Source organism: Xenopus tropicalis, chromosome 3 (assembly GCF_000004195.4).
Source record: "Xenopus tropicalis strain Nigerian chromosome 3, UCB_Xtro_10.0, whole genome shotgun sequence".
NCBI classification, from domain to species: domain Eukaryota; kingdom Metazoa; phylum Chordata; class Amphibia; order Anura; family Pipidae; genus Xenopus; species Xenopus tropicalis.
The window spans coordinates 108,997,926-109,015,389 of NC_030679.2; the positions used below are offsets into that span (position 1 = coordinate 108,997,926).

Genomic DNA, 17,464 nt, shown 5'->3' on the forward strand with positions numbered 1-17,464 from the left:
TGGACTCACAAGCACTGATGGCACACCAATGATTATCTGCTCACTCTACTTGCAAACAGCCAATTCATATGAGCCAATTGAGATATCAGTCATCTGGATAAGACTTCCAGAACAAACAACCCCCCCCCCCCCCCAGAAAAGTAGAGAATAACACTGAACACTGAAAAGTAGAGAATAACAATAATGCTTAGTGCTCCATATACAGTAAACTAAAGGTGGCCATAAACAGCTTAAAAAAACAGTGACACCATAAAATGAAAGTATATAAAAGTAATTAAAATATCATGTACTGTTGCTCTGCACTGGTAAAAGTTGTGTATTTGCTTCAGAAGGCTACTATAGTTTATATAAATACTCTGCTGTGTAGCCATGGGGGCAGCCATTCAATGCAGAAAAGGCACAGGCACATAGCAGATAACAGATAGAACACTATTATATTCTACAGAACTTATCTGTTATCTGCTATGTAACCTGTGCCTTTTCTCCTTTTTTCAAGCTTGAATGGCTGCCCCCATGGCTACACAGCAGCTTATTATATAAACTATAGTAGTGTTACTGTAGAAAACACACCAGTTTTACCAGTGCAGGGCAACAGTACGTTATATTTTAATTACTTTAAAGCTCTTTCAATTTTTGGTGTTACTGTTCCTTTAAAGGTCCCCATACACGAGATCGCCAAGCGAGCGGATCTGCACCCGATATCCCCACCTACGGGTGGGCGATATCGGGGAGCGAGTAGTTGGCCCTGGGGCCAAATGATCGAATTATACTGGCGGCAAGGGGCAGTCGGTTCGGGGACCGCATCAACGAGCCGATGCGATCCCCAATCCGACTGAATTTTCTAACCTGGCCGATCGAGATCTGGCCAATTTCAGGCCAGATATCAGTCGGCCAGGCCCCTCGTTTCTGCCCCTACACGGGCAGATAAGCTGCCGAATCGGTCCAAGGGACCGATATCGGCAGCTACAATCTGCCCGTGTATGGGGACCTTAATAAAAGCTGTTGACAGAGCAAGTCACCAGCTTATTGATCTGTGCATAGAGCCATCCGACTGGCCTCCCCGACCAATATCTGACTGAAAATAGGGCACCTCAGCTCATTAATGTGCTCCTTGCCCGATGGCTTGCTTGTACTTGATAGTGATCCAATCGTTTAGCACTTATCACCCACATAAATGCGAGCAAATCTGTAAAAATCTGCTGGACAACCTCAGCAAAAAGCAGATCTTTACATGTATGGCCCTCTTAATTCTCAGCCTGGCTATTAATCTTACCAGTACCGCACCTTCTATAACCTTAAAGAAGTTGTGGCCTTGTTAAGTTAACTTTAAGTATGATGTAGAGAGTGCCATTTTGAGACAATCTGCAATTGGTCTTCATTTTTTATTTGTGGGTTTTGAATTATTTAGCTTTTTGTTCAGAAGCTCTCCAGTTTGGAATTTCAGGAGGTATTTGGTTGCTAATGTCCAAATTAACCTAGCAACCAGGCAGTGGTTTAAATGAGAGACAGGAATATGAATAGAGGAGGGCCTAAATAGAAAGTTAAGTAATAAAAAATGGCAATAACAATAACATTGTAGCATCACAGAGCAATAGTTTTTGGCTGCTGGGGTCAGTGACCCCTATTTGAAAGCTTAAAAAATCAAAAAAATACAAATGGAAAAGTTGCTAAGAACGGGCCATGCTATAACATATTTAAAATTAACCTGAGGGTGAACCACCCTTTAATTAAAAGGAAAGCCATCAAAAAAAAATCAAAAGCCCCATTTATGGCCATTAGTGCCAGTGCAGATGTTCTAAAATAATGCAAAGTTGTGTGTAAATTAATGCTATTCATTTTTGGCTCCAGTAAAGACTTCAACAGCTCAAAATGATATTTAACAGCAAAGAAGCAGGACCCTGCACATAAATACCCTACCTGGAAAACTACAGTGGAGGAAATAATTATTTGACCCCTCACTGATTTTGGAAGTTTGTCCAATGACAAAGAAATGAAAAGTCTCAGAACAGTATCATTTCAATGGTAGGTTTATTTTAACAGTGGCAGATAGCACATCAAAAGGAAAATCGAAAAAATAACTTTAAATAAAAGATAGCAACTGATTTGCATTTCATTGAGTGAAATAAGTTTTTGAATCCTCTAACAAAAAAAGACTTAATACTTAGTGGAAAAACCCTTGTTTGCAAGCACAGAGGTCAAACGTTTCTTGTAATTGATGACCAAGTTTGCGCACATTTTAGGAGGAATGTTGGTCCCACTCCTCTTTGCAGATCATCTGTAAATCCCTAAGGTTTCGAGGCTGTCTCTGTGCAACTCTGAGCTTGAGCTCCCTCCATAGGTTTTCTATTGGATTAAGGTCCGGAGACTGACTAGGCCACTCCATGACCTTAATGTGCTTCTTCTTGAGCCACTCCTTTGTTGCCTTTGCTGTATGTTTTGGGTCATTGTCGTGCTGGAACACCCATCCACGACCCATTTTCAGTTTCCTGGCAGAGGGAAGGAGGTTGTCGTTCAGGATTTCACGATACATGGCTCCGTCCATTTTCCCGTTAATGCGAATAAGTTGTCCTGTGCCCTTAGCAGAAAAACACCCCCAAAGCAAAATGTTTCCACCCCCATGCTTGACGGTGGGGACGGTGTTTTGGGGGTCATAGGCAGCATTTTTCTTCCTCCAAACACAGCGAGTTGAGTTAATGCCAAAGAGCTCTATTTTGGTCTCATCAGACCACAGCACCTTCTCCCAGTCACTCACAGAATCATTCAGGTGTTCATTGGCAAACTTCAGACGGGCCTGCACATGTGCCTTCTTGAGCAGGGGGACCTTGCGAGCCCTGCAGGATTTTAATCCATTGCGGTGTAATGTGTTTCCAATGGTTTTCTTGGTGACTGTGGTCCCTGCTAATTTGAGGTCATTAACTAACTCCTCCCGTGTAGTTCTAGGATGCTTTTTCACCTTTCTCAGAATCATTGACACCCCACGAGGTGAGATCTTGCGTGGAGCCCCAGAGTGAGGTCGATTGATGGTCATTTTGTGCTCCTTCCATTTTCGAACAATCGCACCAACAGTTGTCACCTTCTCTCCCAGCTTCTTGCTAATGGTTTTGTAGCCCATTCCAGCCTTGTGCAGGTCTACAATTTTGTCTCTGACATCCATGGACAGCTCTTTGGTCTTTCCCATGTTGGAGAGTTTGGAGTCTGCTTGATTGATTGATTCTGTGGACAGGTGTCTTTTATACAGGTGACTAGTTAAGACAGGTGTCCTTAATGAGGTTGACTAATTGAGTAGAAGTGTCTAACCACTCTGTGGGAGCCAGAACTCTTAATGGTTGGTAGGGGTTCAAAAACTTATTTCACTCAATGAAATGCAAATCAGTTGCTATATTTTATTTAAAGTTATTTTTTCGATTTTCCTTTTGATGTGCTATCTGCCACTGTTAAAATAAACCTACCATTGAAATGATACTGTTCTGAGACTTTTCATTTCTTTGTCATTGGACAAACTTACAAAATCAGTGAGGGGTCAAATAATTATTTCCTCCACTGTATGTGCTTCCTTCTCCTGTCTTGCAATGACTAGCTTCAGATACCCCGTGGCTGGAATTCTGCCTGACTTCTCTGGTGAAGAGGGTGAAGGTTAAAGCTCTTCTTTTACCTAGTAAGTAACCAATTGAATTCATTGTTATATTCGTTATTGCTATTTTTTATAATTATCCCCTAATTAAAACAATATAGATGTTCCTTTTATTGCTCATGGGAAAAATTGATTAATAGGCTACAGAAATATAAAAGCATAGCTAATGAATAGGAATATCTAATGAATAATAATAGGAATATTCCCATATGCTGATACCAAAATGAATTGTTTCATCTCTTTTCTCGAAGAGTTCAGTTTGAACTGATAAGGGCTCATGGATAAATGGATATAGATTTAATCTGATTGCTTTTATTGCACACTGGTTATCTTTGTACTTTCCCTCAATTTTACACTTTGCCTTTATTGCATTCTCAGAAGAGATAATAAACCCACAGACTGCAAAATTGTAGAAAGGTACATAAAAGTGGCTTGTCACATAGTGATGGATAACCCAAAGTGCCTTGTTCAACAGCACCTTAATTTATCCCTCGCCAGTAGATGTAGTGCAGGTATGTAACGTCACTGGCAAATGACGGCAAATTCTCACTATGGTCTCATCCAGGCTTTGGAGGGAGGGACACTGCCTTCTCTAGTCCCTTCTTTTAACACAGCAGCACACAGGGCAAAGCAGAATATGTCTTGTTAGCAGAGAGGAAGATAGATAGACAGATAGATACATTGACAGAAAGTTTGACTGAAAGACAGGCATATGATAATGATAGTTGACAGACCTACAAGAGAAATAGATAGACAGATAGATAGATGATAGATAGATGGTAGATATATGTAGATAGATAATATCTATGTATATATATATAAAAGTACTCTATTAAATGATAGAAAACACATGCTTTATAAATAATAGCTATACAGATATACATAGTAGATCTATAAAGGAGCCCACAAACAGAACAAACTGGGGGACACTAAAGTTGCTGTATCCCAGCAGCAGGGAAATACAAGCAATAGATAGAGTAAGTGAGAAGGTGCTGCAGACGAGTAAGACAGTGTTCTGGCTGTATATACTCTTGCTGGAGCAGTAAGTCGTGCACATTAACACCTTTACCGGGCTAACAGGAGCTCAGTGCACACTCTGGATAACGATGCTGAAGTGCAAGGACATATAAAGGTCTGCCTGACATTTATGAACAACCAGCTGCTAAAGGGTGCTGTTGGTCCTATACTCCCACGAAGAAACTGAACTGGATTTTTTTTCCTTTTTTAATCCTTCTCTGGAGACAAACTTCACTAAGCCATTGACAAAACAGCGAATCAATGCGTGCCTTCTGAGTCTTTAACTAGAGACTTGCTCATGTTTCATTGATTCTTCATTTGCTGCTGCTGCTGCTGCTGTTCACTGATTCCTACATCTCAGTGGGGCCACAGGGATGCAGCTAACTGGTTGGGAGATGCTGTGTGCATTGTGAGAGAAAACATCTTGTTACTTTCTTTTACTTTTCTAAGTGGATTTGTGTCTTGAACCCTTCTGTGCTTGCAGTGAAAAACTTCATTCTCTGGCTGCTGGTCACAGTCTGAGTAGCATATACTCTGAGCTCATTGTCACCCTATTCCTTCCAAGAGGTATGTATTACTCTATACCTATACTCTGTGTGGAAGCTGTTACATTGACAATGAAATAATGAATTAAAGTTAGTTAGCTATGCATGTCATGGAGTCAGGCATGGTAGGAGGTAAATTTCTCTTTGTTCAAATCTATTTCTGTGGTTTATAAGCAATAAGCATTGATTACACATTTCATTGAAATGCAGTGTAGTTTAGAGTAGTGCCTAGCACTTGGGATCATTAATAGACCTGCTTCTATACCTATTTAATTTGTCCCTATAGGGATATTGGGGAGTTAATTTATAGGCAGAGGTGCTGTATGGGAATAATGCACTTCCATCTATATTAGACTGCTATAAAGACCGGCACACTGTATTTGACATTTATCCTTACTCTATACTAGTAATGATTAGACTGTGGCACTCCAGTGCTTATTGGCCTTCCAGCAGTTGGGGGAGGATACAGAGACCTGCAGTTCAAAGATAGATGCAGACCCAATTGTTGTATTTTGTCCTAGAACTTAATGAAGAGTGAGGTACAGTACAGATTTCAACAGTGCCCCTGCTAACAAGCTAACACAATAAATAGCTTTTTTAACAGCAGGGTGCTGTGTGCCTGTTAGCCCATGCAGCTAATAAAGGCGCATATAATGTCATATGGCCCTAGATCTTGCTGCTGCTTATTAAAGTAGTTCTGTGCTACCTTGGTACCATTTAATTTAATTGAAAGCATGGGGTTTTCTCTGTGTTACAGAAGCAAATAAATATTCCCAGATCTCATGCATTCAACAGGACAGCACGGAGGGGGCTATTATTACTCTAAATGCTATGATTGGGAAGTTCCATCTGCATTATTTATGTGCTTACACTGTTCATTTCATCATGCCGGTTTAAAGCACCTTACTGGTGAAGGTTAACCCATTTAGTGATGGAACAGAAATCAATAACATATAAGTTAAGCAATACTAATGCACCCATGGCAGGCCTGCATTCAGTGCATTTGTTTCACTTCTGGATCCAGAAAATAATTTAGAGTATTTAGGGCATGTTTGCCAGTCATATTTATACTGACTCTGTCACACGCATTCAAACAATCCTTTTATATAGACAAAGCAACCTGCCACTCTTTGTACTGGAGTCATGCCTAACCTAAGGTGTGGCCAAACTGAGTGCATGCTAACAGTTACACCAGGCACGTAATAATATGATGACTATGATGATGTGGCACTGATAATCTGCCCTTTATGCCAGCATATAGCTCTTTACTCCAAAGATTATAACCAGTCACAACTTCAGGCTGTATTGTGATTCTGAGTGGGGTTGAATTAAAAGTGCATATTGGGGGTCTTTGTATCTGGTCTTTGAAGAAAGTTATTTAATATTTTTTGTACTTTTAGTTATTTGTAATTAATTGCTGTTGAAAGTAGTATGTGTTTATATTCTCTGCAGTCTTGGTCGTGACTTTTAAATAAAAGTAGCATAAGCCCATTGATTAACAGAGCCCGGAGGGAAACAGATTTCTGCAACAGTGTTTCAAGAATCACAATGATATAACAGAAGAGGATAATTATTCTTTTAACTGCAAATTACATTTACCATTCACTTGAATGTTTATAATTAATGTATATTGGAAAGTTGCTTAGAATTACACTTTATTTCATTATTAACAGATTTTGGGTGGAGTACCCCTTTGAGTAAAAGAGGTTCAGATGAGCAATGGCAAGAATTCATAATAGCTAAATGATTCAATTTCAGTTGGAATCATTGTTTCAGTTTGACTCCAGTTGTAAATATAACTGCAGCTTTCTACACGAGGATACCTTGATACACACACACAAACATATATATATATATATATATATATACAGTATATATATATATATATATATATGTACATTATGCAGAAAACTCTGAATTAAGGGAAGGCCATCTCCCATAGACTCTATTTTAATAATATTATTTAAATTTTAAAATTGATTTCCTTTTTCTCTGTTATAATAAGTACCTTGTACTTATTAATTATAATTATTGCTTATTGTAGGCAAAAAATCCTATTGACTTTAATTAATGTTTAAATAATTTTTTAGCAGACAAATCCCCATATGTAATAAATGGCACTAATTTAGCCAAGGTGCAGTAACCCATAGCAACCAGTAAGATGTTTGCTTTCAAACAGGTGCCCAGTAAACTCTACCTGCTCATTGGTTGCTATGGGTTACTGCTCCTGGGCAAACTTATTGCCTTTTAGTACATAAACCCCTTAAGGTATGGAGATCCAAAGTACAAAAAAGATCCCTTATTTGATAAACCCCAGGTCCCGAGCATTCTAGATAACAGGTTTCATACCTGTATAAATAGATGATTGGTTTCATCAATCCGGTTCTACACTTCTACAGTAACATCACTCAATGGAACTTTCTGCAAACAGATTGCAAAGCAGACAGTTATAAGCAAGGAGATTTAGTGAGGGACATATTAAGATATCTGTGAGTGTATGTCAATATCAATAATACAGGAATAAATTATCTCCAATGATAATATAAACAGTATAATCTCCACTGTACCTTATTCAGTGCCCCAGGGTAATATGCATTGCAAATAAAGGCATCATGAAATATTTATTAAATCACAGTGATGACTAATACATATTAAACTCATTTAGAAATCAGAGTTAAGGAGAAAGGTGCCATGTTTTGGCCCATAATGCACCTTGCCGAACGCACGTTTTGCATTTGACGCAGCCTGGTGTTAATATTCTGTAGAATCGCATTGGCTATGAATTGTGCTCAGGCATAACTTGGAGCTGCCATGTAAGGTGCAGTACACTGGCACATTGATGCCCCTTACCTGAACTTTAGTCACAAGCTTCTCAGATTCATACAAATTATTTAGCATTTCTAAATGACAATATTATATGTTGTTCTTTTTTAAGGATTTATGCCTACAGAAATGAATATCACTAAAGACACAGACAGCATCACATGCAACAATGTTCTATGGCTCAGCAGTTACTGTACAATGGACAGAAATACATCTTCTGCAGCTGAGGCCCAGAACCCTTTCCAACTCCCCACGTTTTCTCCTGCCGCTAAGGCACGGGTAATCATCACTTTCGTCATATTTGCCTTGTCGGCCTTCTGCAATTTGGCTGTGGTGTGGGCCTCCACCAATACCAGCCGTAAGAAGAGGTCTCATGTTCGGATCCTCATACTAAACCTCACCACAGCAGACCTCCTGGTGACATTCATTGTCATGCCACTGGATGCCATTTGGAATATCACCGTGCAGTGGCAAGCAGGAGACCTAGCCTGCAGGATACTTATGTTTCTGAAACTACTCTCTATGTACTCTTGTGCTTTTGTCACAGTGGTGATCAGCATTGACAGGCAGTCTGCCATTTTAAATCCACTGGGCATCAGCGAGGCCAAGAAGAGGAACAAGATCATGCTGTCTGTGGCCTGGCTGATGAGCATTCTCCTATCATTGCCACAGGTACAGACATTTTCTTTTCTATAAAATGAATGCATTTCTAACTGAAGGTAAACATGTAAAAGAGAATCTTTCTAAATATCTTGCAACAGCCACTGAATTATATTATTTGCTTAACAAACAATCATACCTGAAGACAATATTTTCTTTATATTAGAACCCCTTCATGTACATATTTTCTGCCTGATCCTGTTTCATTATCTTCCAACCCAAGACAATTCAGTTATGGCATAATGTAATAACAGGTGCAAAGGTAACTCCAGTTCTATTAACATATAACATCCAATCAAATGACTGTTTTCAAGCAGCAGAATATTAGATGCTGTCTGTTGCTGTGGGTTGGTAGAACTGGAGCAAAAGTATTTGCTTCCATTGCACCAGTTATTATTTAACCCCCAAACCCTTTACAACTGGACTCAAATGAGATTTTTATATATGCTACTTATGGGATCAAATTCAATGTAGTGCTTAAGCACTGGTCTTAAATGTACTTCAAAAATGTGTTTTCTGCTGTGACATAAATAATGGGTTTTAAAAATAATGTTACTGACATAAAGGCAGAATTGTGGATAAACGACATGTGAAAGTCTATCAGGCATGGGTTCCGTAGAAACAATAACTGAGAGATCTGCAGGGCAATGAGAAAAGAGCACTTTAGGTGAGGTCTGCAACCGCTCTGCCTTGCCTGACTGTTACCTGATAGCTCTGAAGGCAACACTGTCATATTACTTCCAGAGAAAATATAGTCTGTTTCTAAGAAGGCTCTACATTCACTATATTCCACCGTAGCTTTCCATGAATGTGCATAAAAGTGCCATAAGTTCCTCAGCTTAGTGAACCTGAATGGGAGCTGCCATGTTATTTTACATTAGAGTAACTATTTAAATCAAATTGATGGACCCATGTTAAACAATAGTCCCTGTTACACCAGTATTCATAAAAAATGTTATGAAGTTTGCTTTACTTGAGCACATGTAATTGAAGCATGGGGGTACTACTTCAGAAACGTATCATTGCCTATCAATTAAACATAGATTATACCTGTACATCTGCACAACCCCTTAGGAAATAATGCTGGGATCCAGTGATCACAAGAGCAATCCCGAACACATTATCAATCCCAGACACATAACCAGTGTTCCCTCTAAGCCAGTGCTGTCCAACTCGTTACATGTTGTGGGCCAATAATATGTCATAAACCATGAATTCAAATTATGATGTCATAGAGTAAAGTCTATGGAACCTCTGCGCAAACTGGTGGCCACATCCAGCCCACAGGCCTCCAGTTAGACAGCCTTCCTTCTAAGCCATAGCCAACACCGATTTCTAATCCGGGCACCCAAGGCCTTGCCCTTTTGCCACCCCCCGCCGGAGCGCATGCACTCACGCATGCGTATTCGCGCGGGCGCCCATTCTAAACTCATATGGAGCAGTGGGGAGAGGTCCACAATGCTCCGCATGAGAGCAAAGCTTCGGTGCGGCAGGGCGGCATGCCCACAAATCTGGGGCACGGGGCTTTACACTAGCATATGGAGCAGTGGGGGAGAGGTCCCTATTGCTCCGTATGGGAGAAAAAGTTAAACACTTTGGTGCGGCAGAGCGGCATGCCACCCCCAAATTTGTGCCGCCCTAGGCCTGGGCCTTTGTGGCCTCTCCACAAATCCGGGCCTGGTAAATAGATAATACAGAGAGAGCGTAAGAGCGATAGATGTTGATAGAAGGATAGATAGATGATAGATAGATAGATAGATAGATAGATAGATAGATAGATAGATAGACAGATAGATAGATAGATATTCCAATGTAAGAAATATATATAAATATATATATATATATTTTTTTTTTGTACAGTTACATACAGTAGGTGTAGTTCTAAAACTACACTAATTTTAGTATGATATTTAACCCTTTTACTGCTGAATAAATGCCAATGCATACAATTTTAATAAATAAATAAATGCATGTTTAGAAGCACAATTCAATTCATTAAGAAACTGCCTTGATAAGAAGTAACAGAGAATTCCGGTGACTCACATGTTTCACCTCTCTCGATAGCTGTTTCTGTTTCACACAGTCACCATCACTGAGCCTCAAAATTTCACCCAATGTACCACCAGAGGCAGCTTTCAGGAGCACTGGCAAGAAACGGTCTACAACATGGTGAGCTTTGTCTGCCTCTTCCTCCTCCCACTGCTGATCATGATTTCCTGCTACTCGAGAATCCTGATAGAGATCTCCAGGCGAATGAGCAAGGGAGCATGTGAGTTCTATCAATAGTTATTAATTTGTTCAATATTGTCACTTATCTTGATGCTACACACCAAAGCCACAAATGATCACCTTGGACCTGTTATCCAAAACGATTGGGAACTGGGGTTTTCCAAGTAAGGGGTCTTTCCATAATTTGGATAGCTAGAGTCTGCTAAAAATCATATAGGCATTAATTAAACCCAATAAGATTGTTTTGCCTCCAATAAGGAGTAATTATATCTTGGTTGGGATCAAGTACAAGGTATAGTTTTCAAAATGGAGTCTATGGGACAAGGATTTACCTTAATTTAGAGCTTTCTGGATAATGGGTCTCTAGATAACGGATCCCAAACCTGTACCTTTTATTCAGGTTACATGATGTATGCACTAAGATCTTTTGATAGTTATGAGCGAATTTTTTGGCAGGCATGGATTCACATCGAATTTCCGCATTTCGCCATTGGTGAATTGTTTCCACGGTGAAAATTGGCGTGCACAAAATTTTTTCGGTGCATGTCAAAAAGTTTAATCACGCATCAAATTGGGCACAGTCGCGTCAAAAAAGGGCATGGTTGCTTTAAAAAAAGACGCGGTCAGACGAATTGGGCGCAGGCACATAAAAAAGGGCGCGGTCACGTCAAGATTGGACGTGGTTACGTCAAAAAAGCACAGGCGACAAAAAAAAGATGCGGGCGACAAGAAAAATCACGCAATAAATGCGTTTCGCAAATTTTATGGTGAAGCGAAACGGGACAGATTTGCTTATCACTATCTTTTGACTCTCCTGAAAATGAATAGGCCTGCTTTCTAATGAATAGTCAGGCCTTCTCACTAAGATTTGCAAATCTGTATGAAAGTCTAAAAGATGAATGAGGCCTCATTATATCCGTGGAAATGCAGCTGCCAAAACTCTAATTCAAATTATTCAACGTTACTGCTAGGCGCAAAACAATTCCAGAGCAATGTTTGTTTAGTTTCTAATAACAATTTGGTGAGCTGAGTTCTAACACCCTATATAGCAGAATGTGTTAGACTGCTCAATACATACTGAACCCATTACTCTGCTTTGATAAATGTGTTGATTTGTTACACCTTCCTGAGTGTCAGAAACAATTTTAGAAAGTCAGGAAAGTCTTTACGTTTCTGGAAAAAAACCTGTCAGGATAACCAGGTTCAAACTTTTAAAAACCAACGCCTTTATTATGTCCTGCAATTTGCCATAGTAAGAGCATATCTGGATGCAAATATATACAGTATATGTGATCTTAAAGTTTAATAGAAAAACAGTGTTGTACTGAGGTGGCTGGGAATCCTTAAGAACAGGGTCTACTTATCACTGCCTTAAGATTTGAGCTGCTGATTTGGGTCCTTCAGACGAGTTAAGCAGCTTGTGTATGGGCCTACCCGACTAACATATGGTCTAAAATCAGATCAGGCAGGTATGATTTTCCCTATAGCCACTGTTTTAATTTGGGCCAAACAATCTAATTAACCCATAATGTGTATGGCCACCTTTAGTCTACTTTTATCTTTCCTTTTTTTCTGCTCTTATCTGCTCCTGTCTTCTATTTGATTTTGTAAATTGTATCGTGGATCCTTTTTTCTTTATCTCCTTCATCCACCATTTTCTCTCTCCATTTGTATTTCTGCTTTCCTCTCTATTGTCTCTTTCTCATTTGACCTTGCTGTTTGACCTTCCTGAGCTACTTTATATAACTTGAAGCTATAGATGACAAGTAGGATATCTGGATTCTGTTTCCCTGAACAGTCCCCATGGTTGTTCCTTCCATATTACCGTTTGCTTTAAGGCATTCCTGTGATGGTTCTACATACAAATATTGTCATAACGATATTCCTATCGAATATGGGAATAGTGTTTATAGTTTGTTCCATAATTTTCCCTTAGCAGCAAAATGGCAGAGCCCTCTATTAGTTAGTAAACTATATTTAACAGTAACTCAATGCCCAATACAATGGAACATCTAACAAAGCTATAGTATAAAAAATGTAGAGTCACTAAAAGGGAGAGAGGCATTCGCGTTATAGCAGCTATATGCAGGTATGTGATGGAATACTATGACGAACATTCAGATGCAAATCTATTATTTAGCACTAACTGAAATGGCTGAGGTCAGGGAAATGATATTGAATGAAGAAAAGTTATCAGCTAGATGGTAATGTAATAGGTAGTCATTTTCTCTTGGTATGAATGGGACAGGGTACTCTGAATTCATTACCTTTTAGATCTCATAGATAAGAATCTGGGGTGAACAGCAACTTTATTTTTTATTAGGGATTCCAGGAGATGTGCTAATGTGACATTTTCCCTCTCCTATATATAATATCACTCATACATATAGCTAGGCTGGAAAAGCTGATTCATGCTTAATCACATTATTATTAGATGCTAAACGATCTTCTACAGCACAATGTGCTGAAATCACTGCACCTCCAGAGGTTTGTTTCTTCCGCATTCTTTCTATAGGGCAAAGGCATAGTTCTGAGAAATATGTTGCCCTGTGGGAAGCAAACTGCTCAGATTTACCCCATTTATTTCAATGTGAATAGTCTAAAAGGGCAGGGGAACTTTCATCAGCATCTCAAGACTCAATTTTTCCAGCTGATATTAAGTGCACTCCAGTTCAAGAGGGCAGTTTCAATAGTTTTATCATCTGTCCAATGACCAACAAGACTGGGGTCTGACAAGATGCTTTAAAGGTTCCCCTGTGTGCTGTTGCTCTTAAGAGGGACCAATAAAGTATACCTGATACATGGCTAGACAAATCTTCCGCAAAGAGATTTTGTTCAGCAATGTCCCTATTTTTAATAGTATGTTGGAAAGTATGATGCCATTTGACAGAAGAAACTGGGAATCACTGGGTCACTAACATTAACACAGCTTGGTGCTAGTTTTATAGTTTTCAGCATGTCCAACAGAATTTCTTTGATTCTAAAAAGATCCTGGCTGGACTCTAGCTAAAATAAAATTACTTACCTATAACCATTCTAATTAATAAGTCACCCCATATCCATATTCATATCAGTTTTACTGCATGTAATGTTTTAGATGATAGCATGATACAGCTAATATCTTCTCTGTTTCAGTATCTTCAAAGGAAGTTTATCTTCGGCGCTCTAAGAACAACATCCCCAAAGCTCGCATGAGAACGCTAAAGATGAGCATTGTCATCGTCAGCTCTTTCATTATTTGTTGGACACCCTACTATCTCTTGGGCTTATGGTACTGGTTCTATCCCGAGGCAATGGAGGAACGGGTTTCACAGTCCTTGACCCACATTCTTTTTATCTTTGGTCTAGTGAATGCCTGCTTGGACCCTATTACGTATGGACTTTTCACCATACATTTTCGGAAAGGCCTTCACCGTTACTGTAGAGGCGGTAGGGCCTCAGACCTTGATACCAGTTCTTCTGTAACCGGGTCTTTTCGGTGTTCAATGTCCTCATTTCGTGCTAAGAAGATTGTTTTAAACCAGGAATTACAAGTAATGCAGGGCTACAATGGCTCCTCAAATAACTCAGAGTTCAGGACAAATGGACTGAACAGTAGTTGTTTATAAGACAAAGGACAAATGGACACCAGTAATTTGTTTTCATATAGAGTAGTATCATATACTTCATTCATTTCAACATTTCCCTATTTCTAAGGCATGTCTATTTAAGCCCCTTCATTGCAGAGCATTTTTTTTAAATAACTCAGGGATACACAATTATCCCACTTTGGATTATAAATCTTTAAATTGTCACAATACAAAGTCAAAAATACTAATTCGTCCTGATATCTGGAGAAGCAGATCTTAAGGTTGATTTGTCAACACCCACAGCAGGCTAATTGGACGGATTAATAGTTCAGCACTTGGAAATTTGATCTGAAAATCATATGGTTTTGGGCCCACACTTGGATCAGCGGTGTTATAACTAGTGCACCATGAATGACCTGAAACCCAAATGAGCACTGTAGATGGGATTATATGTTATTGTTTAAGAAAGACATGGATATATGGGTGTTATTAACACAAATATGTATAGCAACAAGCATATATTCATATTAAAGGGTAATTTGTTCACCCCTTTAAATGCTTTGCTTGCCTAGCAGTATAATTAAGTATTTATATATGTGAGTGTGTATACCCATGTCTATCTATGTACACGCATGTAACGTATACGTTGGCCCTTTAGGTATGTGGCAGCCCTGCTATTTTATACATTACATATTTTGCCTAGGACTGACTGCAGAATTCTTTCTGCCATACTCAAAGTAGTAAGCTGAGCCTACCTGTTACCTGTAAAAATCTCTTTTGTATGTTCAGTAAATCAAACTTGTAAAGGTGACTTTTAGACAATTCCCAAAAATATCATCTTTATAATTGGGGGAGCAGTCACCAGTTTACTGATCTCAGAGCCAGCAATGCAATTCTCTTCTTCTACTGCATTCACTGGATTCACTAAAATGGGCGACTCACCTTTTTAATATGTTATAGAAGGGCCAATTCTAAGTAACTTTCTTTAATATTTATTTTTTTTTATAGTTTTTTAATTACTTGCCTTTTTCTTCTCTTTGCAGATTTTAAATGGGGGTCACTGACCCCAAGAGCCAAAAAAGTGAAGTATAAACAGGGCACGGTGATGTCAGTTAAGGAAGGGACAAAGGCAAGAGAAACAAAAAGAGTAGAATGGAAAGGGAGGGCACAAGAGGAAAGAGAGAGAGGGGAACATCAAGTACGTTTATTAAGATAATTGGTAACAGAGGGAACTGTCATTGGGGTAGAAGAGTAGGGAGAAACAAATAATGAAGTCAACAGAAAGAAGATGACAATAAGGAAACAATTAAAGCAAGGGCACACTAAGCGAATTCACCACTTACTTTTGCAGGCATTTCTTATAGACTCAGAAGAAAGCATATCTGCTTTTATGCACACACCCACATAGCTCCATTGACAGGCCTGGCATCAGCTGGGCCTGTCAAGAATATGCCATTACATTATACAGCTCTAAATATATAAGAAATGTGCTTAGAAAAAGTGCTTAGTACTGGTAACTAGGCAGACCTGACAGGGAACTGCAGTAAAGACCATTAGGGTAAACCCACTTCTCATCTGAAACACAGACAGCGACCAGAGAGGATCAGAGAACCAGAGAGGAGCTTCAGTAAAGGGGTCATTTTTAAAGATAATGATCATTAAAATCAGCACCATATAGCATTCATAATTGCCAAGAAAATTAGGGGAATGATGGCATGTTCCCTGTAAAGTAGTATTTCATTATTTTACTCTCCATTGCTGAAACTTTTCGCTAGTATACCTGTACATCAAGTAATGATCATAATTTAAAAGGAAAGGGGATTAACTGATGGAGGATAAGAGCTGAATGCCATATCATTGTTCTTTGCAGTGTAAAATAACCTAACTCCTGCCAAACATGTCCTACATTCTGCATGGGCTCACAGCTACTACATGATTCCATCTTGCACTCCCCCTAAATGCCTTTGTAAATTTGTTTTATGAATGGTGGCAATGTCAGATAGCACATCTGACATCTATTTACTGGTCTCTTATTCACAAACAAATGTCTAGAGTAATCGGGAAAGCACTTAAATACAATGGAATTCAAGGTCTCACTCCCTGGCAAAGTCTAAGTAAGTCCTTAGGGAAATCCAAGCATAAATATGCTTTTCTAAAAAGTCAATAAAACTAATCAGGCAGAATTCTTGTCTTAAATGATTACTTGAAGCACAATGTACCAGTATTTACAATAGTATCCAGTTCAGACTGATGGACATTCCTAATTCATTAATCATGTTTTTGATGTAGATTTTCTTTCATTAAAGATAATCATAATGTTTATTTTATCATTTAAAGCCCATTTGATATCACCAACCAAACAAATTATAAAAATGCATGAGCATAGTTTCAGGTTTTTTGTGAGAGTTCAGTACCATGTCAGAAGTACAAAGCCCGTAAATCATCTGTCTATCCTTAAAATGTAAATTGTGTTACAAACCCAGGCTGGCAAGGATTAGATTTAAGGTAAAACAATGCTATTTGTTCAGAAATGGTTATTCATGGGAGCTTTATAACCTTAAAAGGAACAGACATCAGTCTACATTTATTGTCACTAATAATAAAGGAACATTTTTGAGTTCAGTGCATGAAAGTATGCATAGAGACTTTTTGAGTAAGCAGTGCAGCAGAGTAAAGAGCAGAGCAAGAGTATGAGCATAGCTATATAACACGGGAAGATTAGTTGGACATGATAAATCTTCTCTACTAATCTGCCCAAAATGCTTTTCCACCGGCAATAGTGTAATTTGCCATTGGGAAGACATACACGGTGCTTTGTTTCAGAAAAAGAAGCGTCATGCAGTTTTTCACACTGGGGTTTTACATTATTGCCAGTGGGAAAGCATTTTGTAGAGATTAGTTGCGGTATTGTAGCTCTGTCGGGGGTGAGTAGTCTTTCTGTGTAACAGAACCCTAAGAAGTGCAGCATATGAGTACAAGTGCAGCATCGC

General features: G+C 39.0%; 1 protein-coding gene across 3 annotated transcripts; it reads left to right on the forward strand.

Moving 5' to 3' along the window:
* Positions 1 to 3,549: 3,549 nt before the first annotated feature.
* gnrhr2 (gonadotropin releasing hormone receptor 2 (pseudogene)) lies at positions 3,550 to 16,951 on the forward strand. 3 transcript variants are annotated; one of them, XM_031897604.1, is made up of 4 exons: positions 3,550 to 3,655; positions 8,129 to 8,688; positions 10,741 to 10,945; positions 14,041 to 16,951. In XM_031897604.1, the coding sequence occupies exons 2-4, from the start codon at positions 8,134 to 8,136 to the stop codon at positions 14,511 to 14,513; spliced, it is 1,233 nt and encodes a 410-aa protein (XP_031753464.1). In that variant the 5' UTR covers positions 3,550 to 3,655; positions 8,129 to 8,133; the 3' UTR covers positions 14,514 to 16,951.
* The last annotated feature ends 513 nt before the right edge of the window (positions 16,952 to 17,464 follow it).

Bases quoted from the DNA above. Each gene is read 5' to 3' on its own strand.
- gnrhr2 (XM_031897604.1), top strand. From the start codon at position 8,134: ATGCCTACAGAAATGAATATCACTAAAGACACAGACAGCATCACATGC. The intron at 8,689-10,740 runs GTACAGACATTT...CTCTCTCGATAG, and splicing joins TTCTCCTATCATTGCCACAG to CTGTTTCTGTTTCACACAGT. The intron at 10,946-14,040 runs GTGAGTTCTATC...TCTCTGTTTCAG, and splicing joins GCGAATGAGCAAGGGAGCAT to TATCTTCAAAGGAAGTTTAT.